Source organism: Hyposmocoma kahamanoa, unplaced genomic scaffold (genome assembly GCF_003589595.1).
Source record: "Hyposmocoma kahamanoa isolate Upper Pololo Valley unplaced genomic scaffold, ASM358959v1 202, whole genome shotgun sequence".
Lineage (NCBI taxonomy): Eukaryota > Metazoa > Arthropoda > Insecta > Lepidoptera > Cosmopterigidae > Hyposmocoma > Hyposmocoma kahamanoa.
In genome coordinates, this window is record NW_020653726.1 from 10311572 (window position 1) to 10328507 (window position 16936).

Sequence of the window (16936 nt, forward strand, 5' to 3'; positions counted from 1 at the left end):
GGTGCAATATGCATGGTGAAATTTCGTAGGACTGTTTTTTAGGTTTCGCAAAATTGTTACTAACACGTGTTAGGGGTAGACTCCTGTTTGTCCACAATGTCATCCACTAAAAACAGACAATAGCGAGGCGTATAAACTGAATATGATTAGCCGACTTGAGTAACAACAATGGAACCCTTTTATGAGAATCACCACACGCTCGCAACTTTTTTGAAATCTCAGTTCATTACACACTGTATAATAAAAACAATATGAACTGGAAACTTTGACGGAGCATTGATAAATACGTCAACCAAATAAACAAAATTGTGTTGTTGCAATACACTTACTTTGTTACAGAAGTTTGTAAATTTCTTTCCTTTGACTTTTAATCTTACGTTTGTGTACGTTACATCAAACTATATTCAGCTTTGCATTTACAAATTTAAGCATTAATGATGTAATTTTGGTTCATTCAGAGTTATAAATTGACCACAACACGAAATTCCCTATATGCATATGAATCGCAACCATTATCGTCAGCCTATGCGTCAATTTGTAAAGGACAATTGTATCGATGTGAACGCGGTCTTATTGACTGGAGTTAGACACTATAAAACCAATTGCAGGCAAATATAAGTCGGCAGTCTTTCGCAGAACCCATGTCTGTCAACAACTAGATTTGGCACTGGGTTTGGAACGCGACGCATACGCATCTTAAACAAAGTGAAGTGGTGTTCTAAAATTGTGAGTATTCACAAAACAACTTATTTTCAAAATTAAATTAATATATCAATAATAAATCTGTTACATTAATTTAAGAAGTTAATTATACATTGGAAAATATTTTCATGATTACTATCAATTTTTTTTTCCTTATTAGGTACTTTTAAGGGAAGTACATAATTTTATTTAATTTTATCACCTACACCAGCTACCTTACGTCGCTACCTACACAATCTAGTTGAGTATATTTTTTTTCAACGACACGCACATTACTGAGGAAAATAAATCAATCAACAGGTAAATTGAGTCAGGTAATAAGTAAAATTTTCTTTACAATAGTTTATTCACAAATGTGGACATGATAAATATAATCTTAAACTCGACCTTTACCGAACTATCTGCCATAAACTTGTTTAAACATCAGTATTGATAACAAACGATGAAATTAATGTCACTATTGCGCCCTTTTTATATAGATAAATATATAGAAATATAAACTAGGGCCTAGTATAAAAAGCAAAAAACAAGACATTCCGTGGATAAATATTAACACATAATTTATTTCACTTGATTTTACGTAATTAATGGATCGCAAAGCTTTAGGCCTAATGTTGCTTAAAGAATATTGGGGCGAAAAAGCTTGTCCGTGAAACCTAGGCATTAGAACTATCTTAACTAAAAACTTATGAGATAAAGATGATTTGTTTGTTTGAGTTTGAAATATAGACGGGATATTTTTTTTTTATTTTGTTCACTTCGCCATGTTTCTTAGTCTACGTTTAACTCACAGTAAAGACGGATCATAAACGACAACTTAAAAATACCAGTCACACAGTATTATTTGGAATGGTGTATCAACATGTTCGAAATTAATATTGAAAAAGATACCTATTAATTTTCTAACTTAGTGACCTGTATCGTTAATTTATTATGATACAAAGGACCAATACATATTAAAACGTAAATACTAAGACTAAGACTGCAATAAACGACGACATTGGGTCCCCGGGGTAGAGCGCCTGAAAAACTTACTGCTTTTGTTTGAACATGCTCTCAAACATGTTGGGCAAATTAGCTGCCAAACCTTGGCTCTCTCTGGCGGCCCATTAATCTTGTTGTAACATATTAGTTTAATATTAATCCATTTTCTCCAGTTTTTTTCGACGAAGGTATGAACAATTATTTGGAATAATTATTAATACAAAGATCGTACACTAAGAAAAAAGGCTGGATTTAAACCAGCGTCTTCTAGAAAACCGTTAACCGTGGCAGACGCTACCTTAATTAAGTCACGGAACGAACTTGCGGACCTTACGAATTTTTCTATGCTTGTTGCAGATCTTCGTTTTTGGGTTTGAACGACTATTTTACCGTAGCGCCATTTGTGAGAAGTATATTTCTTCATTAGTGAAGAAATATACTTTTCACACCTACCTGGCCTCTACCTGGCTGAGGCCAGGTACCTTTACAGCTACTCGCAGCTGACTAGAGGTGTCGCTTTAATAATTGTAATTTCTAAGTTTCTTGAATGTGACGATGGTTGTCCACCATGATATTCAATTATTTTTGTGAAATTACTCCACTAGTTTGTTATGATTGTTAATACAAAGAGCGAACACTAAGAAAAAAATTCTTCGACCCGGCTGGATTCCAACCAGCGTCTTCTAGCAAACCATGCCAGCCGCTACGCCAACTAAGCCACGAAATGAACATCGTAACATTCATTAAACTAACAACATACAATTATTTGGAATTCAATGACCAAAGTATTAAAAGGCAAAATTGGGTCCCCGGGGTAGAGTGTCTGAAATGCGTTCGGCTTTTGTGTGACCATGTAGCCGCTTGTTGGCCAAGGTCACCAACTCTTGGGTCTCTTAGACTGTGCATTAATCTTTTGAACCTATTACTTTAACATTAATCCATTTTCTTTGAAATTCTCCATACGGCATCTCCAATTTGATCAACTAAAAAATTCATAGAGCTCGATTGCTAAAGTACATTGGATAATAAAAAAAATGTAATCGCATTGTTTCAGTTGATATTAAGTACGTTTAAAAGAAGGTTTAAAATTGTCAAGGTACGTTTAAAATATAGATTTTTGACTATTTGTACTAAGCTAAGAATTGTAGTACCGTATAGCTAAAATATCTGCTTGCGCATTGATTAGCCAAGTGTTTCTACTCTGGAATCGATGACTACTCTACTATTCCGCAATTTATTAATGATCATTACGAACTCAATGGCTCTCTCATTCATTAGAATTTCTACGAATTATTTACGTAAGGTAAATTCTTTAAAATACTTACCTAATTTCTCTACAACGTAAATTGTTATTATTATATACGATTTAGTAAATCAATTAAATAAAAACATCTAAACCAAAATCTTGGTTTAAAAATTTTAAAAATATTTTATATTGTATAGTAAGGTATGTAAGGAAGTGGCTAAACCCTTTGTACCTGCAAACAAAAAGTAATTTTTATTGTATTTTTTAAGCAAAAACTTGAAAAAACGTGCTTGGCACATTAAAAAAATTAAAATCTTGTTAAGCAATTAACTGATTATATTGTTACAAATGTAATCAATTACACATGCTTCATTTCCAATAAATTGTAATTTGAAGTTAAAAACAACAAATATATTAATTTAATACAATAATATTCCTTAGCGATATAATAATTATATTATTTTGGATAGTTATCTCTCAATTACCATCAAATGGGCTTCACCTAGGCACTAAATTACTTTTGAGTGACCTCAATGGGTTCACAAGGCAAATGGACTTTGGCCACACGCCTTACAAAGAACAGAATGAGTGTGACTCTATCGAAGCATTCATCGTAACCACGCGATCACGCCACTCTCGCGCACAGCGTCACATCGGTCACCTCGTGTTTACACTTAACAATATTAGATTATTCATTGATATGAATTATGAGGTGTCTGAAACATCAATTTGATCAACCCTAAATACGCGCACATTGTCATTTATCATCAATTTGCACGATCAAAAGTGAACGACACAATAAAGCAATAATGTGTAATGACAGAAGCATCTTAACGATAATGTTTTGAAGCACTTAAGTTTATCTGTTTAATAACAGAATGATTCTTAATTGAGTTGTTATGAGAAATAATACCTTTAATTTATAAAGCCAAATTTTTATCATGTTATATTTATTAGCGTATGACTAATGCGCCTCACAAAAGTGAACTAGCTTCATAATGACAATGCTAAATGAACGGCGGCCTATAAAATTCCTCACATTTATGATATATCTCACAGTTTACTTACCATCAAACATAATCGTGTCTCAAGTAGCCTTTGAAACCACAGATAATTACATCAATTCTATTGTTATGTTGTTGTTACGTTCATTTTGTGTCCTAGTAAGTAAATAAATCCCAAAAATAAAACACGATTGTGTTACCTAACATAAACAGAGACATAACGTTCCGAAATATTTTGTTAGTTCCCTGATTCAGAGGTGATAAAATAATGTTTGCCTTGCGCAGCACCAAAAGGCAACCACTCACTTCGAAACTGCTTCTCACCATTTGGTTATTCTGGGGCGCACGGAACTCAACTTACTTTGCCATTCCAGTGGTATCTTAGACATCACACGGTGTGATTTTTAATATGTAAATATTTTCTCGTCGTTTTCAGCAAAATGCCACCACAAGGTGAAAATTCTTGGGTGCTGTACGAGACCGACGCGGCCGCGGAAGACAAGACGCCCACCATTGTCGCCCCCTCGGCTCAGAAGAGGGAATTGCAGATCGTATGGAGAAACGTAGCCATTTTCGCCTATCTTCACACAGCTGCAGTTTACGGCGCATATCTCTTTTTGACACAGGCTAAATGGGCTACTTGCGCTTTTGGTAAGTATGTTTTCGTGTTTACCTTGTTTATGCATTTGCTGAATAACGACCTGGGAACTCCAAATATCTTCACGTTATTTACCTGTCATAAAGTATTGTTTTGTGATTACTTATGATCCACAAATATCGTCAAAGCTAACAAACGTTTAAATGTTCTAGTCGACAAACAGGTATTTTGAAAAGCTAGTGTAATTGTATCCATCTTTTCGCTTAATTATGATGCATAACTGGTAAAATGTTTTTTTTTTTGGGGTTAATTCATTTTGGAACCGATTTTTTATCCAAATCTTGTTATTACAGCGTTTGTGCTCTACCTTTGCACGGGATTGGGCATCACAGCAGGAGCACATCGTCTGTGGGCTCATAAATCATATAAAGCCCGTTGGCCACTCCGTGTGCTGCTTACCATCTTCAACACAATAGCCTTCCAGGTAATTCTTTTAATTAATTAAAATAACAACGTTTACGTTATCTTCTGTGTTATCTACTGCTTGGGACATATGTGTTATCGGCAATATATGTAATCCGGTATTCTTTACAATACCTAAGTATTCGAGAAAAGCCAAAAACAGTCAGGCAAAGTATGAAATAAACTCTATTACACGCTTGGTATAGGTATTCTATACAATGCGCATTAGGCAATATATAAAATTTTTTAAATGTAAGTGCACAAAGCAATGTAATAATAAGAAGTGCCTGTATCACAATAGTTCATCTTGTAAGAATATGTAGGCAATTAGAACAATTGATAATTAAGGAATACCTTTTATTTTTATTTTTTTAAATATTTTTTCGGGTATATTTTTGGTTGTGGTGTTTGTCACTGTGGTTGCGCTTGTGTTATTTATTTTATTAATTTTATGCAGAGAGAGGGTAGAAAAATTAACTGCATAAAAAATAATAACACAAGCCTAGCTATTTTGCACGATTTAACCTTCACTGGGTTCGCGGAGCAGCAAATTCATTTCCATTTTTATTAGCTGTGAGTGTGTTTTTTATTTTGAGCGTTATTTATTTATTTATTATTTTTTCTACGAACGAAATTAGTACTTAATTATTATTATGACTTTGCACATAGCACGTTTGACTTATAATCACATGTAGCTTTATAATACCAAGGGTATAATAGCCTGATGTTACAGGTTATAAACTTGCATATAATGGTAGTAGACAGGGCTGGGCAAAATACATGCTACATCTAAATTGAAATACAAATTACAAAATACTTCCTTAAATGTATTTAAAATACAAAATACCAAATACTTTCTTGAGCTGTATTTGAAATACAAAATACTTTCATGGGGTGTATTTAAAATACAAAGTACAAATACAAATTACAAAATACTTTATTAGTATACCTATCGCGACATGTGGAAGCCAACAATTTCCTTCAAAGCTTTTTCCTTCCGCTATACATATCTTGAAAAAGAAGTTTTATATATTCAGTTTTACCAGATAACCGCGAAAAAACGACTTTGACATCTTTGACAATACCATGCACTGTTGCCACCTGCAAATGTGCTTCTACTGCATTGAATACGAGTATTTAAGATGTCGTGAGTGCTGTGTGTCGGTCTAATGAGAACCCTAGTGCACAAATAAATAATGAAGATCAAATGCGGGTAGTTAGAAAAACTCGCACGGCTAGAAGATGCTGACACCTGCCTCTTCAGTCCCTTCGACACCATGGACGTTGCAACATGTCCAAAACGTCGAGGTAAATAAAATATGTTTTATACGTGATAAAGTTCCGAATTAAAAATCACATAATTTCATACTTCATTTTTCGAACGTTCCGTTTCACACACACACACACACACACACACACACACACACACACACACGTCACCATTGAGTTCAATATCATATAAATCTATGCACGTCACATAATAGGCATTGAAAAAAAAAAGTATTTTGTTGTAATGTATTTTACAACGAAAGTATTTGAAATACAAATTCCAACATACATAATGGTCAGATATTTGAAATACCAATTACAAAATACATTTTTAGGGTGTAATTGAAATACAAATACAAAATACGTATTTGTATTTTAAATACGTATTTCAAATACAAGTAATTCAAATACTGCCCAGCCCTGAGTCATAGATAATGATAAAAATTAGCTATTTCGACGCACGAACCAGCGACTGTCACCCCAACGTGGCCACGGATCGAAGGAATTTTCCTTTGTATTTGTTAAAATTTTGAATCAACAATATATAAGACAATTTATTTTTTGTTTAAATTTCTTGTTATACTCAACAAGTCCAAATTTATATAACATAAGAAAACTAATGTCGTAACTTAAAATTGTGCAATTGAGACAAAACAATTTTAAAGTTTAAAAAATTACTGAATGACACCAATAAATTTACATTCTCGTTTACAAGTTGATAACTAAATATTATGTAGAAAATAAAATAATCACATTATTCGCAATAAGATCCATTTTGATTTTTTTTAACTTTCAAATCGTGTTTTCTCAATTCCGCCAATTTTTGAGTTACAACAGTATCTAGTTTCAAATGCCATTATATGTCTATTAATCATAGCCGACTGCCATACTACGTACAAAGTATGAAAAAAGTACGTTTTCTTTAATATTTAAGATTTATAATCAAAAAGGAAGTCGCACTTCACTTAATTCCAAAGTGACATTAGCAAACAAAGGTGTGTAAACAAATGATTATAAATTTCATTATCGCAAAACGTGGTCGAGCATGTATTTGTCACGCGTGTATACATACACCTTTGACATTATTACTTTTCTGCATAATGTCTTCTTGATAACATCGGTAGTAAAATATACTTAATTACTACTTGATAATGATTAAAGTTCACAGTGGCTTAACTTTCTGTGATATTCAACATCGAAAAATCGGGCTTCCCGAATAAAGTTGACTGTTGCCATAACAATTAAATTATCTTTACCACTTTTTTATACAGCGCAAAATTCTTCGAGCTATGTAAATTTAGATCAACTATTTATTATTAAAATTAAAAAGTTTGTGTAAGTTTGATGTAAAACTAATAGAATATAATAGAATAGAATAGAAAAGTTGTGCTTAAAATTAATTACGTCTCAAATTTATATAAAATTAGTATTTGTAAATTCTAAATATTTTTTATTCTATTTGTTATAATTCATAAGCCATTTTGTCAATTGTGATTTAAAGTAGGTCCGTGTAGTAATTTAAATTCATTTAGTAAACTATTGAAGATCTTTATGCACATATTGAAGCCGTTATTCCTATAAATTAATTTATTGCAACTAGGTTGGTATAAAAGGTTCATGATTTTAGCTCTAGTTTGCCTTTGTATCACTTCACCACGAACAACGGTTTGCAGCTATCATCGACATCTCTCACCACAGGTCGCTCGAATACACTTCTTCTAAACCTTGAACGTTCTTTCTAAATCTACAGAGTTAATCCCATAATATAGGACCGTAGCTGAGCACGCATGCAAACGTAGCCGTTATAGACCGTCAGCGCCGCTTCTTGAGAGACAATTTGTCTTAGTCTCTAATACATTAAGGCACGGATTTGATAATGAACTACCTATACATATAAATAAAACATGCATGCGGGGGTCTGTGACATTAATATGAATACCTATATGTAAGAGGAATATGCTACATGATGTCTAATATTGTATGGTAATTTCTTTTTCAGGATTCAGTGATAGACTGGGCCAGAGACCATCGCATGCACCACAAATACTCCGAAACTGACGCCGATCCTCATAATGCTACCCGAGGTTTCTTTTTCTCCCACGTAGGCTGGCTGCTGGTGAGGAAACATCCTCAAATCAAGGCCAAAGGACACACAATTGACATGAGCGACCTTTGGGCTGATCCCATTCTTAGATTTCAGAAACAGTAAGTGAAGTTCAGAACAGATCGAAAATATTTTATTCGATTTAGCGAATATAAGACTCTTTCATATTTAAATTTACTTCTTCAATTTATTGTGCCAAATAACCACACCAATTATCCGAACTCAAACTGGGAAATTGTCTGTACTGTGAGTACTAAAGCAAAGAAATTAACTCCGGGATACCTAAAACACCCAGACCAGGATCAATTTAGTAAAGTTCCTTCCCAAATTGGTTCTGCCGGGAATCGTATCCGAGAACTCCTCATCTAGCGCCTACAGTGCATACTGTTGGGATATCGGGGTCGTCAAACTAAATAGATTTAGTTTGACGTACTTTACTACTACTGTCGTTTCGTAAAGTGCTTCTTTCACGGGAAATAAATATTGAAAATAAAATTTCAATGTCAAAATATTTCTATTTCATAAGTAAACAAATTACATTTAAAATCGCCATATTTTCTTGCAGCACCGTAAAGCTGGGTAGTGCAGTCGTTTTAACAAAAAACTAAAATACCATTTGCAATCTATTCTACTTCTAGATTTATTTGTGAAATAATATATACAAATAATAATGGTCCCTGTTAGTATCTAATTGTTTTCTTTAATTTCAGGAACTACACGATCCTCATGCCCTTGGCATGCTTCATAATGCCATCAGTGATCCCAATGCTATGGGGAGAGTCTCTATGGAACGGCTACTTCGTATGCGCAATATTCCGCTACGTGTACGTTTTGAACGTTACTTGGTTGATCAACTCCGTTGCTCATATGTTCGGTAACAAGCCTTATGACAAGAATATCAACCCAGTTGAAAATATTTCAGTAGCTTTAACAGCCCTTGGTGAAGGTTTCCACAACTACCATCACACGTTCCCATGGGACTATAAAACAGCGGAATTGGGACATTACACTTTCAATTTCTCCAAGCTGTTCATTGATACCATGGCTAAACTCGGATTAGCTTACGATCTTAAAACAGTCTCCAGGGATGTGATTGAAAAGAGAGTGAAAAGGACAGGTGACGGGAGCCACGAAGTTTGGGGATGGGGCGATAAAGATATTCATCCTGAAGACAAAGAAGCTACCACCGTAGTTAATCCTGACAAGTCAGAATAAGAGACTAAAATACCAAATGTTAACATACAATGTAATTACGTAGTATCTAAAGTGTAACTGTAGTCATAGCAGGCTTATATTGCCAAAGATTTGTGATTCGGAAAAAACTACAAATATTCCTGTAGACTGAATTCATGACAAAAATAAAAGATCAACACATCGATCTGTTTAGACTGAAATATTATTGTTGAAATGAACCTGGACCTGGAAAATTTTTAATATATTTACGTAAAGGTAACTAGGTAATTACGTAAATATGATTATGTAGTATTGAATGGTGACAGCTGTTAGCCTGTAGCGGTATAGGTGATTTGAAATAATTAAGAATTATCCAAGATCTTTCTTAGTTTAAAAGAAATGTTTCGTAATGTTTAATAATGATTATATCATATTTATTTACTTGCACGTTTATTTTTCTTAGCTCAAACAGAAAAGTTCCCTATAAAAAATTAAACAAGAAATGGGGTTTACGAGCGCGTGCCCACGCTAAGAAAAGTATCCGAGTCTATGCAAGAATTCGTGTAGTTTCTACACACGAGCTGTGTACACTGCCTCATCGCCGGACAAGAAAAAAATCTTGTCTACCCTCGACACGACGTGCTCTGCTATTGTATAGGGCAGGGTGAGGTGCATTATCAGTAAATGGACGTTTATGCGCGTGGACGGGTGTTGCATAGTAGTCGACATATATAACAACACACTTCTTCCCACAGTCGGTAGTAAAACGACAGCTACCTGGAAGACTCGTGATGCACTGTTACATTTTACCCTACACACGTCTGTCCGAAAGCATCCTAGATCCGTGGCTAGATCCGACAAAGTTCTTGTCGTGTACAAGACCATTCTCATCTTTTCTGTAGCAGACACGTCGAATTTCTTAGCGTGTACACGCGCATTAAGATAATAGAGTCGCTTTCATGCTTATTACTGATTAAAACTTACAAAACAATGACAAAATTATAACCTAAGATAATAAGAGCCAGTGCTATTCAAAAGTCAGTATAAATCATAGATATCTAATGTATACGAGTAAATGGAAAAGACCGACCAAAAATAGAATAGGCACACCCAGGCTTTTGAGTGCTTCCGTGTTCATCTGTTCACTCTTGCCTGATGCCTACACGAGGAATACATTTGCATGTAGCTTACTGATTGTACATTGGTCTGTCGGTAGTAACACGGGAGATTATTATTGCCCGTGTAACTACTAGTAGTTCAGCTGATAGCACCACGGGCAACAAAGATAACATTATCGTGCACAAATGTGTACTTATGTTTGAATCACAATATTGCATATCTGATTTGTTTGTTTATAAAAGTGAATCCTATCTGATCAGAAAACCCTTGCTAATCACATGCGTCTCCAATAGAACGCCATCATATCCTGACCAAAGCTGCCAGCTTCAAGCGGCTCTCTGCGACCTTTACCTAGTTCACTTTATTTTTAGTTACATTCTAAGGCACGTTTCAGGGTAATTAATGTACGTATTTAATTAATTTAGGCGTGCCCACCATTATCAGGGTATCATATTGCATAATAGCCACTTAAAACATTAATTTGCAACTCACTTAATCTTCTTGATGGAAACCAATCGAAACTTAGTGGAAAGTGACGCTAAGTTGTGACCATAATATTCGTACATTATATAGTTATAGGTTGTTAAATTAATGAAATGAAATATTTATTCGCAAGCAAACACGGTAAGAAAAGATATTGTTATACAAGGTGTCAAGAACACGTGTTGCACCAGATACTGGCACGCAAATATTAAAATAAATGGAAGTTAAATAATGTCATAAATTTAAATTATACAATTTGTCAAATAAGCAATGTCATATAAAATTAAGTAAAAATGCCAATAAATAGCAACACCAATAAAATCATAAATTAAACAATATCAAAGAAGTAAGAACAGCACACATGTAAACAAAATGTCAAATACAAACAAAATGTCAATTTCTTTTTATTATTAAACTTAAACCCTATATTTAAAATTCACATAGATATATAAGCACTTATTTATCCTTTGGTATCAAAAACACGTTCATCTCGTGCATTAAATACATATATACTTTATATGAACGGACAAGATAAAACTTTCAATTGGAATATCCATTTCAGATAACTATGTATACAATAATTTGTAATGGATTGTATATGTTGATTTTCGTAGCATTCTGTGTTGTTCAGAGCTCTCAAGTTATATACTAAATTGTTTTTCGATTGCATATCAAAACACAATTATCCTTTTGTTTTAGGTTATGACAGCCAAGGTTGCTTTCTCATTCCACACTCTTGCCATACAAAGTTATGGGAAATATAAATAACTTCATTATTTACATGTGTACCCTGAACCCACACAGGGGCTTGTAATTTCAATTAGGTCGAGATCTAATATCACTATATGGCTGCTGACAAATTACCCCCCTGTTGACACTCAATTACTTTCGTGTACAGCATGTTAACTGCTTAGTGGAAGTTATGATAAAGTCAGAAATAGAAGCAATACGCGTTTTTTTCTGAGATATTATGATACTATCCTGAGATAATGAATATATAGGTTGTTAAACATCGTAAAAATCAACATGTACCTACCTGACATATTTTGTGTTACAAACAAGTACATTGATTTGTAATCTATATATAAAATACAGAATATTGTACTCAATTTTATTCAATTATACCTGATCAAAAAAGTACTGCAAGTACTGCCGTAATGTACGTGTACATTGCACGTATCGTTGAGATTTTAGTATACCATAATCTCGAAAGAGATGAAAAGCTTCAGCAACACCCTATATAACGAAATGAATTGACGCTTAGAGAAAAAGTTTCGCGAGTTATCAGTCTGCTTCCCGCATCGAACAGTGTTGTGAGCATCATTTCTCTGGAATAAAAAGCAAAAAATGCTAAATCAAAGCGATTTTGAAAACGGTTCGTTTATAAGTTTTTTTGGACCAGTTGAAATGGAGATTAACGACGATGATGGAGAATCAATTGTAATGGACATACTCTTTAGTATCTTTATAGTTATTTGCATGATTGTCAGCATAGTGGGAAACGTCTGCACCTGCGCTGTCATCGCACGTGATAAAACGATGAGGACTCCCACCAACTGCTATCTTCTTAACCTTGCAATCACTGATCTAATGACCGCGCTCTTTGTTCCAATAGAAATATACGTACTAATGGTGCCAGATTTCTACCCTTTTGGCGAGGTCGGATGTCGCTTTCACTTTTTTCTGTGGGACTGCTTAGGCAACTGCAGTGCCTTGACTATATCAGCCTTTACTGTAGAACGTTACTTGGTAGTATCCAAGCCATTTCTTCGACAGAAGCTGGTATTAAAGTCGAGAGTATACAAGATCATTGCTGCAATTTGGTTGACATCCTGTATTTTTTGTATTCCGGATATATTTTACATTGATTTGCTGGAAAGAAAAAAGTACGTGTTCTGTTACTTCTTCATGTCTGACGTGCTGACGATCATGATGATATGCGACATTTTGGTCTTCTTCGTAATGCCGATGACTATCATCACCGTACTTTATGTGTTAATAGCATTGAAGCTAAAGTCCACTACATTGAAGTTAAGGAGCAGTCCCGCCACAGGAAACCAGAGTCGCAGCAAAGCTGTGAAGATGTTAGGTAAGTACTGTGGGAGCGTAGCCGTGGTTATAACGTAGTAAGAGGTACTATTTTACAATAAACGAGGAATATAATCATAATTAAAGATTTACTGTGAGCGTTCAGTTTGAAGATTTGTCCAGAATTCCCGCAATGTTCATTTGACAACAACCTTCTATTTTTATACAATTCTAAATATAAAATAGTATAATCTAACCAGACTGTGCTACATCCCTCCTCCTCACAACTGAAGGCAAACTTACAAATGTGATCAGCCTTTACTGTAGGCTAGTCATACACTGCTCGGAAGCTGTTACTCTACTAAAGAGCAAAACTACTAAGGAGGCTATGGCTTTAATCTGCCAAAGACCTATCAAAAAGGACAGACTATGATCACGCCCTAAGCAAACAATTCATGTATATTTTCTATTAACCATCCTAGCTATTTATCTAAGCTACCAGGCGCCTCCACCACTTGTGGGACCGTAGCCGTAGTTATAGTGTAGTGAGAGGTAATATTTAACAATAACATAGTATAATTTAACCAGCCTGTGCTACAGTACCCATGTCCTAACTAAAATAGTGTTAATAACAAATAATAGGTGATGTACAACAATACGGTGTCTTGGTAATATTCCTTGGCTGGTTTGGTTAAAATCGGTCTATAAGGTGAAAATTCACCGCAAGTCTAAACTTGCGTAAGCACGCTGAAAGCTCGCGGTTGTAACTATGTTGCTTTAATCAAAATACAACCTTATCATTTATATTCAATGTAATGCCACTTAGGATAAGATGCTCAGCGTGTTATTGACTATACACCGTGTGATCTGCTGTTACAGCTGCCGTAGCAGCTTCATTCTTCTTCTGCTGGTCTCCATATTGCGTGATGCGAATCATGATGATCCACCCTGGAGACAATAAATATGAAGACTATTATAATGTAAGTAGATCAATGTTTGGATTTCCTACTTCAAGATTAACTTGAAGCATGCATTTAATTTAGTCATAAAATTAGGTACCTACAATTTGTTCTAAAGTTCAAATCAAATAAGAAAAAAATTACTATAAATGGTTATAAATGAATTTATTATATTATATATTTAATTCCTCAAAATATTCTCCGTTAGCGTTAATGCACTTTTTCATACGAATGAATCAATTTTGAAAACATTTATACCACTCCTCCGTGACAATCTCTGAAACATATTTTTCGTATTCTTCGACAGTCTCTTCAGGTGATGAAAATTGTTGACCGCGTAACTGGTTCTTAATTTTAGGAAATAAATAAAAGTCACAAGGTGCCAGGTCGAGACTGTACGCGGGATGATTCATAAGGTCAACGTTGTTCACCTTCAAAAATTCATTTGTCTGTCTGGCAGTGGTCGTGTACCAACCACTATTCACGATACAACGATTCTCCAAAGCAACAGTAGCCACGCGTCCAGTTTTATTAAAAAAAAGAAGCAATCATGCTCTTAGAAGCACTTGGCACGCGCGCCACTTTGGTTGACTTCAACTCATCTCGAAAGACCTCAAATGCTCGATTGCTGCTCGGTTTTGGGATCGTAACTATAAATCCATGTTTCGTCACCTGTTACTATGTCCTACACCAAATTTCACGTCTCCACCAAGTGACGCGATCCGTTTTTTGAGCTTCAGTCAAATTGTGTGGGATCCACCGAGAGCACAGCTTTTTCACACCTAAATGTTTTATTGTATTTGACTCATGCCTATGCCTAAGGATGAACGAATCTCATAGTATGTCACATACCTATCTTTTTTTATCATTCGGTGCACAGCATCGATGTTTTTGTTGTTCACAGCAGTGGACGGGCGACCATCACTGGGATTCACACGACCGCGTTTGAATTCTGCAAACCAGCTATAAATAGTCGCCCTGCATGTTGCTTCATTGTCAAAAGCAGTTTGAAGCCGAGCGAAGCTCCGCTGAGCTGTTAAATTACACTTAAAGTCGTAGAAAATCATAGTACGAAAATTATCACGAGTTAAGTCCATGGTGATGTAGGCAACCAATTTCTAAAATGACGCCACAATGTAAAAACAAGTGACAGTCAGATGAAACAAGCTGTATTCTACAGCCAAAGAGTTCCATTTTCAAATGTTGTAATTACTTTTTAAATGTTGTTTATGTAGGTGGCGAGTTCCGTGCGCCCTATGTATACGTCATGACTGTGCTAAAGTATCGAGTTGTTAAGTTTTCTCGATTGTTACACTTAGGAAATGCGTATACTTGTTTTTTCAAAAGCTTGTTTGAAAAAACAAAACAAATATACACGAGTTAAATCCAAAAAAATATTTTCATTTTCTATCTGCTAAACTAGTACTTACTGTAAAAATCTTCACGTTAAAGCAAACTTAAAATATTTGGCCCTAATAGAAAACTATCACAAAAGTAAGTTTAAAATTGACATTACGAACAACTATAATACTAAGCGAGCTCAAAATAAATATGTGTGTCAAGTAAACAATTATTACGGTAAAAGAACGAATAAACATTTATTGTTAATTATGCCTTTTTTCCACTTTACAGAGAAAATGAAAATTGATACTTCTTGAAAGCAAATAAATTTAATTAAACTCCTACACTGGTTTCGAAGTGAATTAGATAACAATATCTACACAAATAGAGTCTTATAATTTTGAGTGTAACCTCGCAAAACAACAAACTGCTTTTGCAGCAAGAAATTGTATTAGGATATCTTGAATGCTTTTAGAATGAAAATAAAAAAATAAAAAATAAATATGTACATGTGCTCCTAATGTTAAGGTTGCAAAACAAATTTGTTTGAATGTACAGGGTTTATTTATTTATCGGATTTTATTACAAGAGCCTTTGAGGTTTTGGAGCCTTTGGAACGAGGAAAAATACACTTTTCCTAGAAATGTATTATACTCGCACATAAAATCAACATTGTTATAGTGAAAGATTGAAGTGCATGTCAGGTTACGACACCCGGCTAAAAATCAAAGACAGAATATAACATAACAACATTAAGTTTCTATTAACTGAATAGTCACGTAAAATAACACAAATATAGGACGAATTACTTAGGTATGTATGTAGACTGATTAGTGTTAAAAGTTCATAAAATCTGCATAATCTTAAAATAACACAATTGTAAAAAAAATGTAACGTTTTACTCGTTTCATTATTGCTAACATTATCTATTATTTTGATTAAATATTTTATGATTAAAATAATTCATAACAATAAATCGTGATCGTAGCACAGTAACTGCCTCGTAAAACGATCAACGGTATGTGTCACGTAATATGACTGGTTGTTTACGGTTATTATTTTTCTGGACTTCATCAATGTTTTCAATTCAGTAGATTACAATAATAATAACAATAACGGACACACACCAAACTCATGAAAGAAATTAAATGTAGGCCATACAAACCTGTCTCCCGGCCCGGGAATCGAATCCTGGACTCTGCGTGGCAGACCAGCATGTTAACCGTTCGGCTACAGAGCCAGTTACAACGTCCTCGTATTTTCCACTCCATTCACATCACCTCTGCTGTGATCGCTTGGTTCTAGCCTACCTCCGGAATCGTTATACGCATGACTTGCAAATCGGTATTCTATAGGATATGTTACGGAGTGTACGGTGGAATTACACGATTTAATTCCGCCTTCCCCTTTCCATCACGGGGGGACTAGACGTAGGCTTAGGTTTCACCTCTATGTTGTGGAAGC

The 16936-nt window shown here is 34.6% G+C and overlaps 2 protein-coding genes across 2 annotated transcripts in view; both read left to right on the plus strand.

The window, feature by feature from the left end:
* Nucleotides 1-618: 618 nt before the first annotated feature.
* Nucleotides 619-9982, plus strand: LOC113226983 (acyl-CoA Delta(11) desaturase-like). Its single transcript, XM_026459832.1, has 5 exons — nt 619-726; nt 4373-4587; nt 4888-5018; nt 8265-8470; nt 9080-9982. The coding sequence occupies exons 2-5, from the start codon at nt 4377-4379 to the stop codon at nt 9582-9584; spliced, it is 1053 nt and encodes a 350-aa protein (XP_026315617.1). The 5' UTR covers nt 619-726; nt 4373-4376; the 3' UTR covers nt 9585-9982.
* A 2509-nt stretch (nt 9983-12491) lies between these two features.
* LOC113227120 (neuromedin-U receptor 2-like) overlaps nt 12492-16936 on the plus strand; it is a 15707-nt gene continuing 11262 nt past the window's right edge. The window contains exons 1-2 of the mRNA XM_026459998.1: nt 12492-13233; nt 14052-14152. Coding sequence (XP_026315783.1) covers nt 12492-13233; nt 14052-14152 — 843 coding nt within the window. The remainder of the gene's footprint in view (nt 13234-14051; nt 14153-16936) is intronic.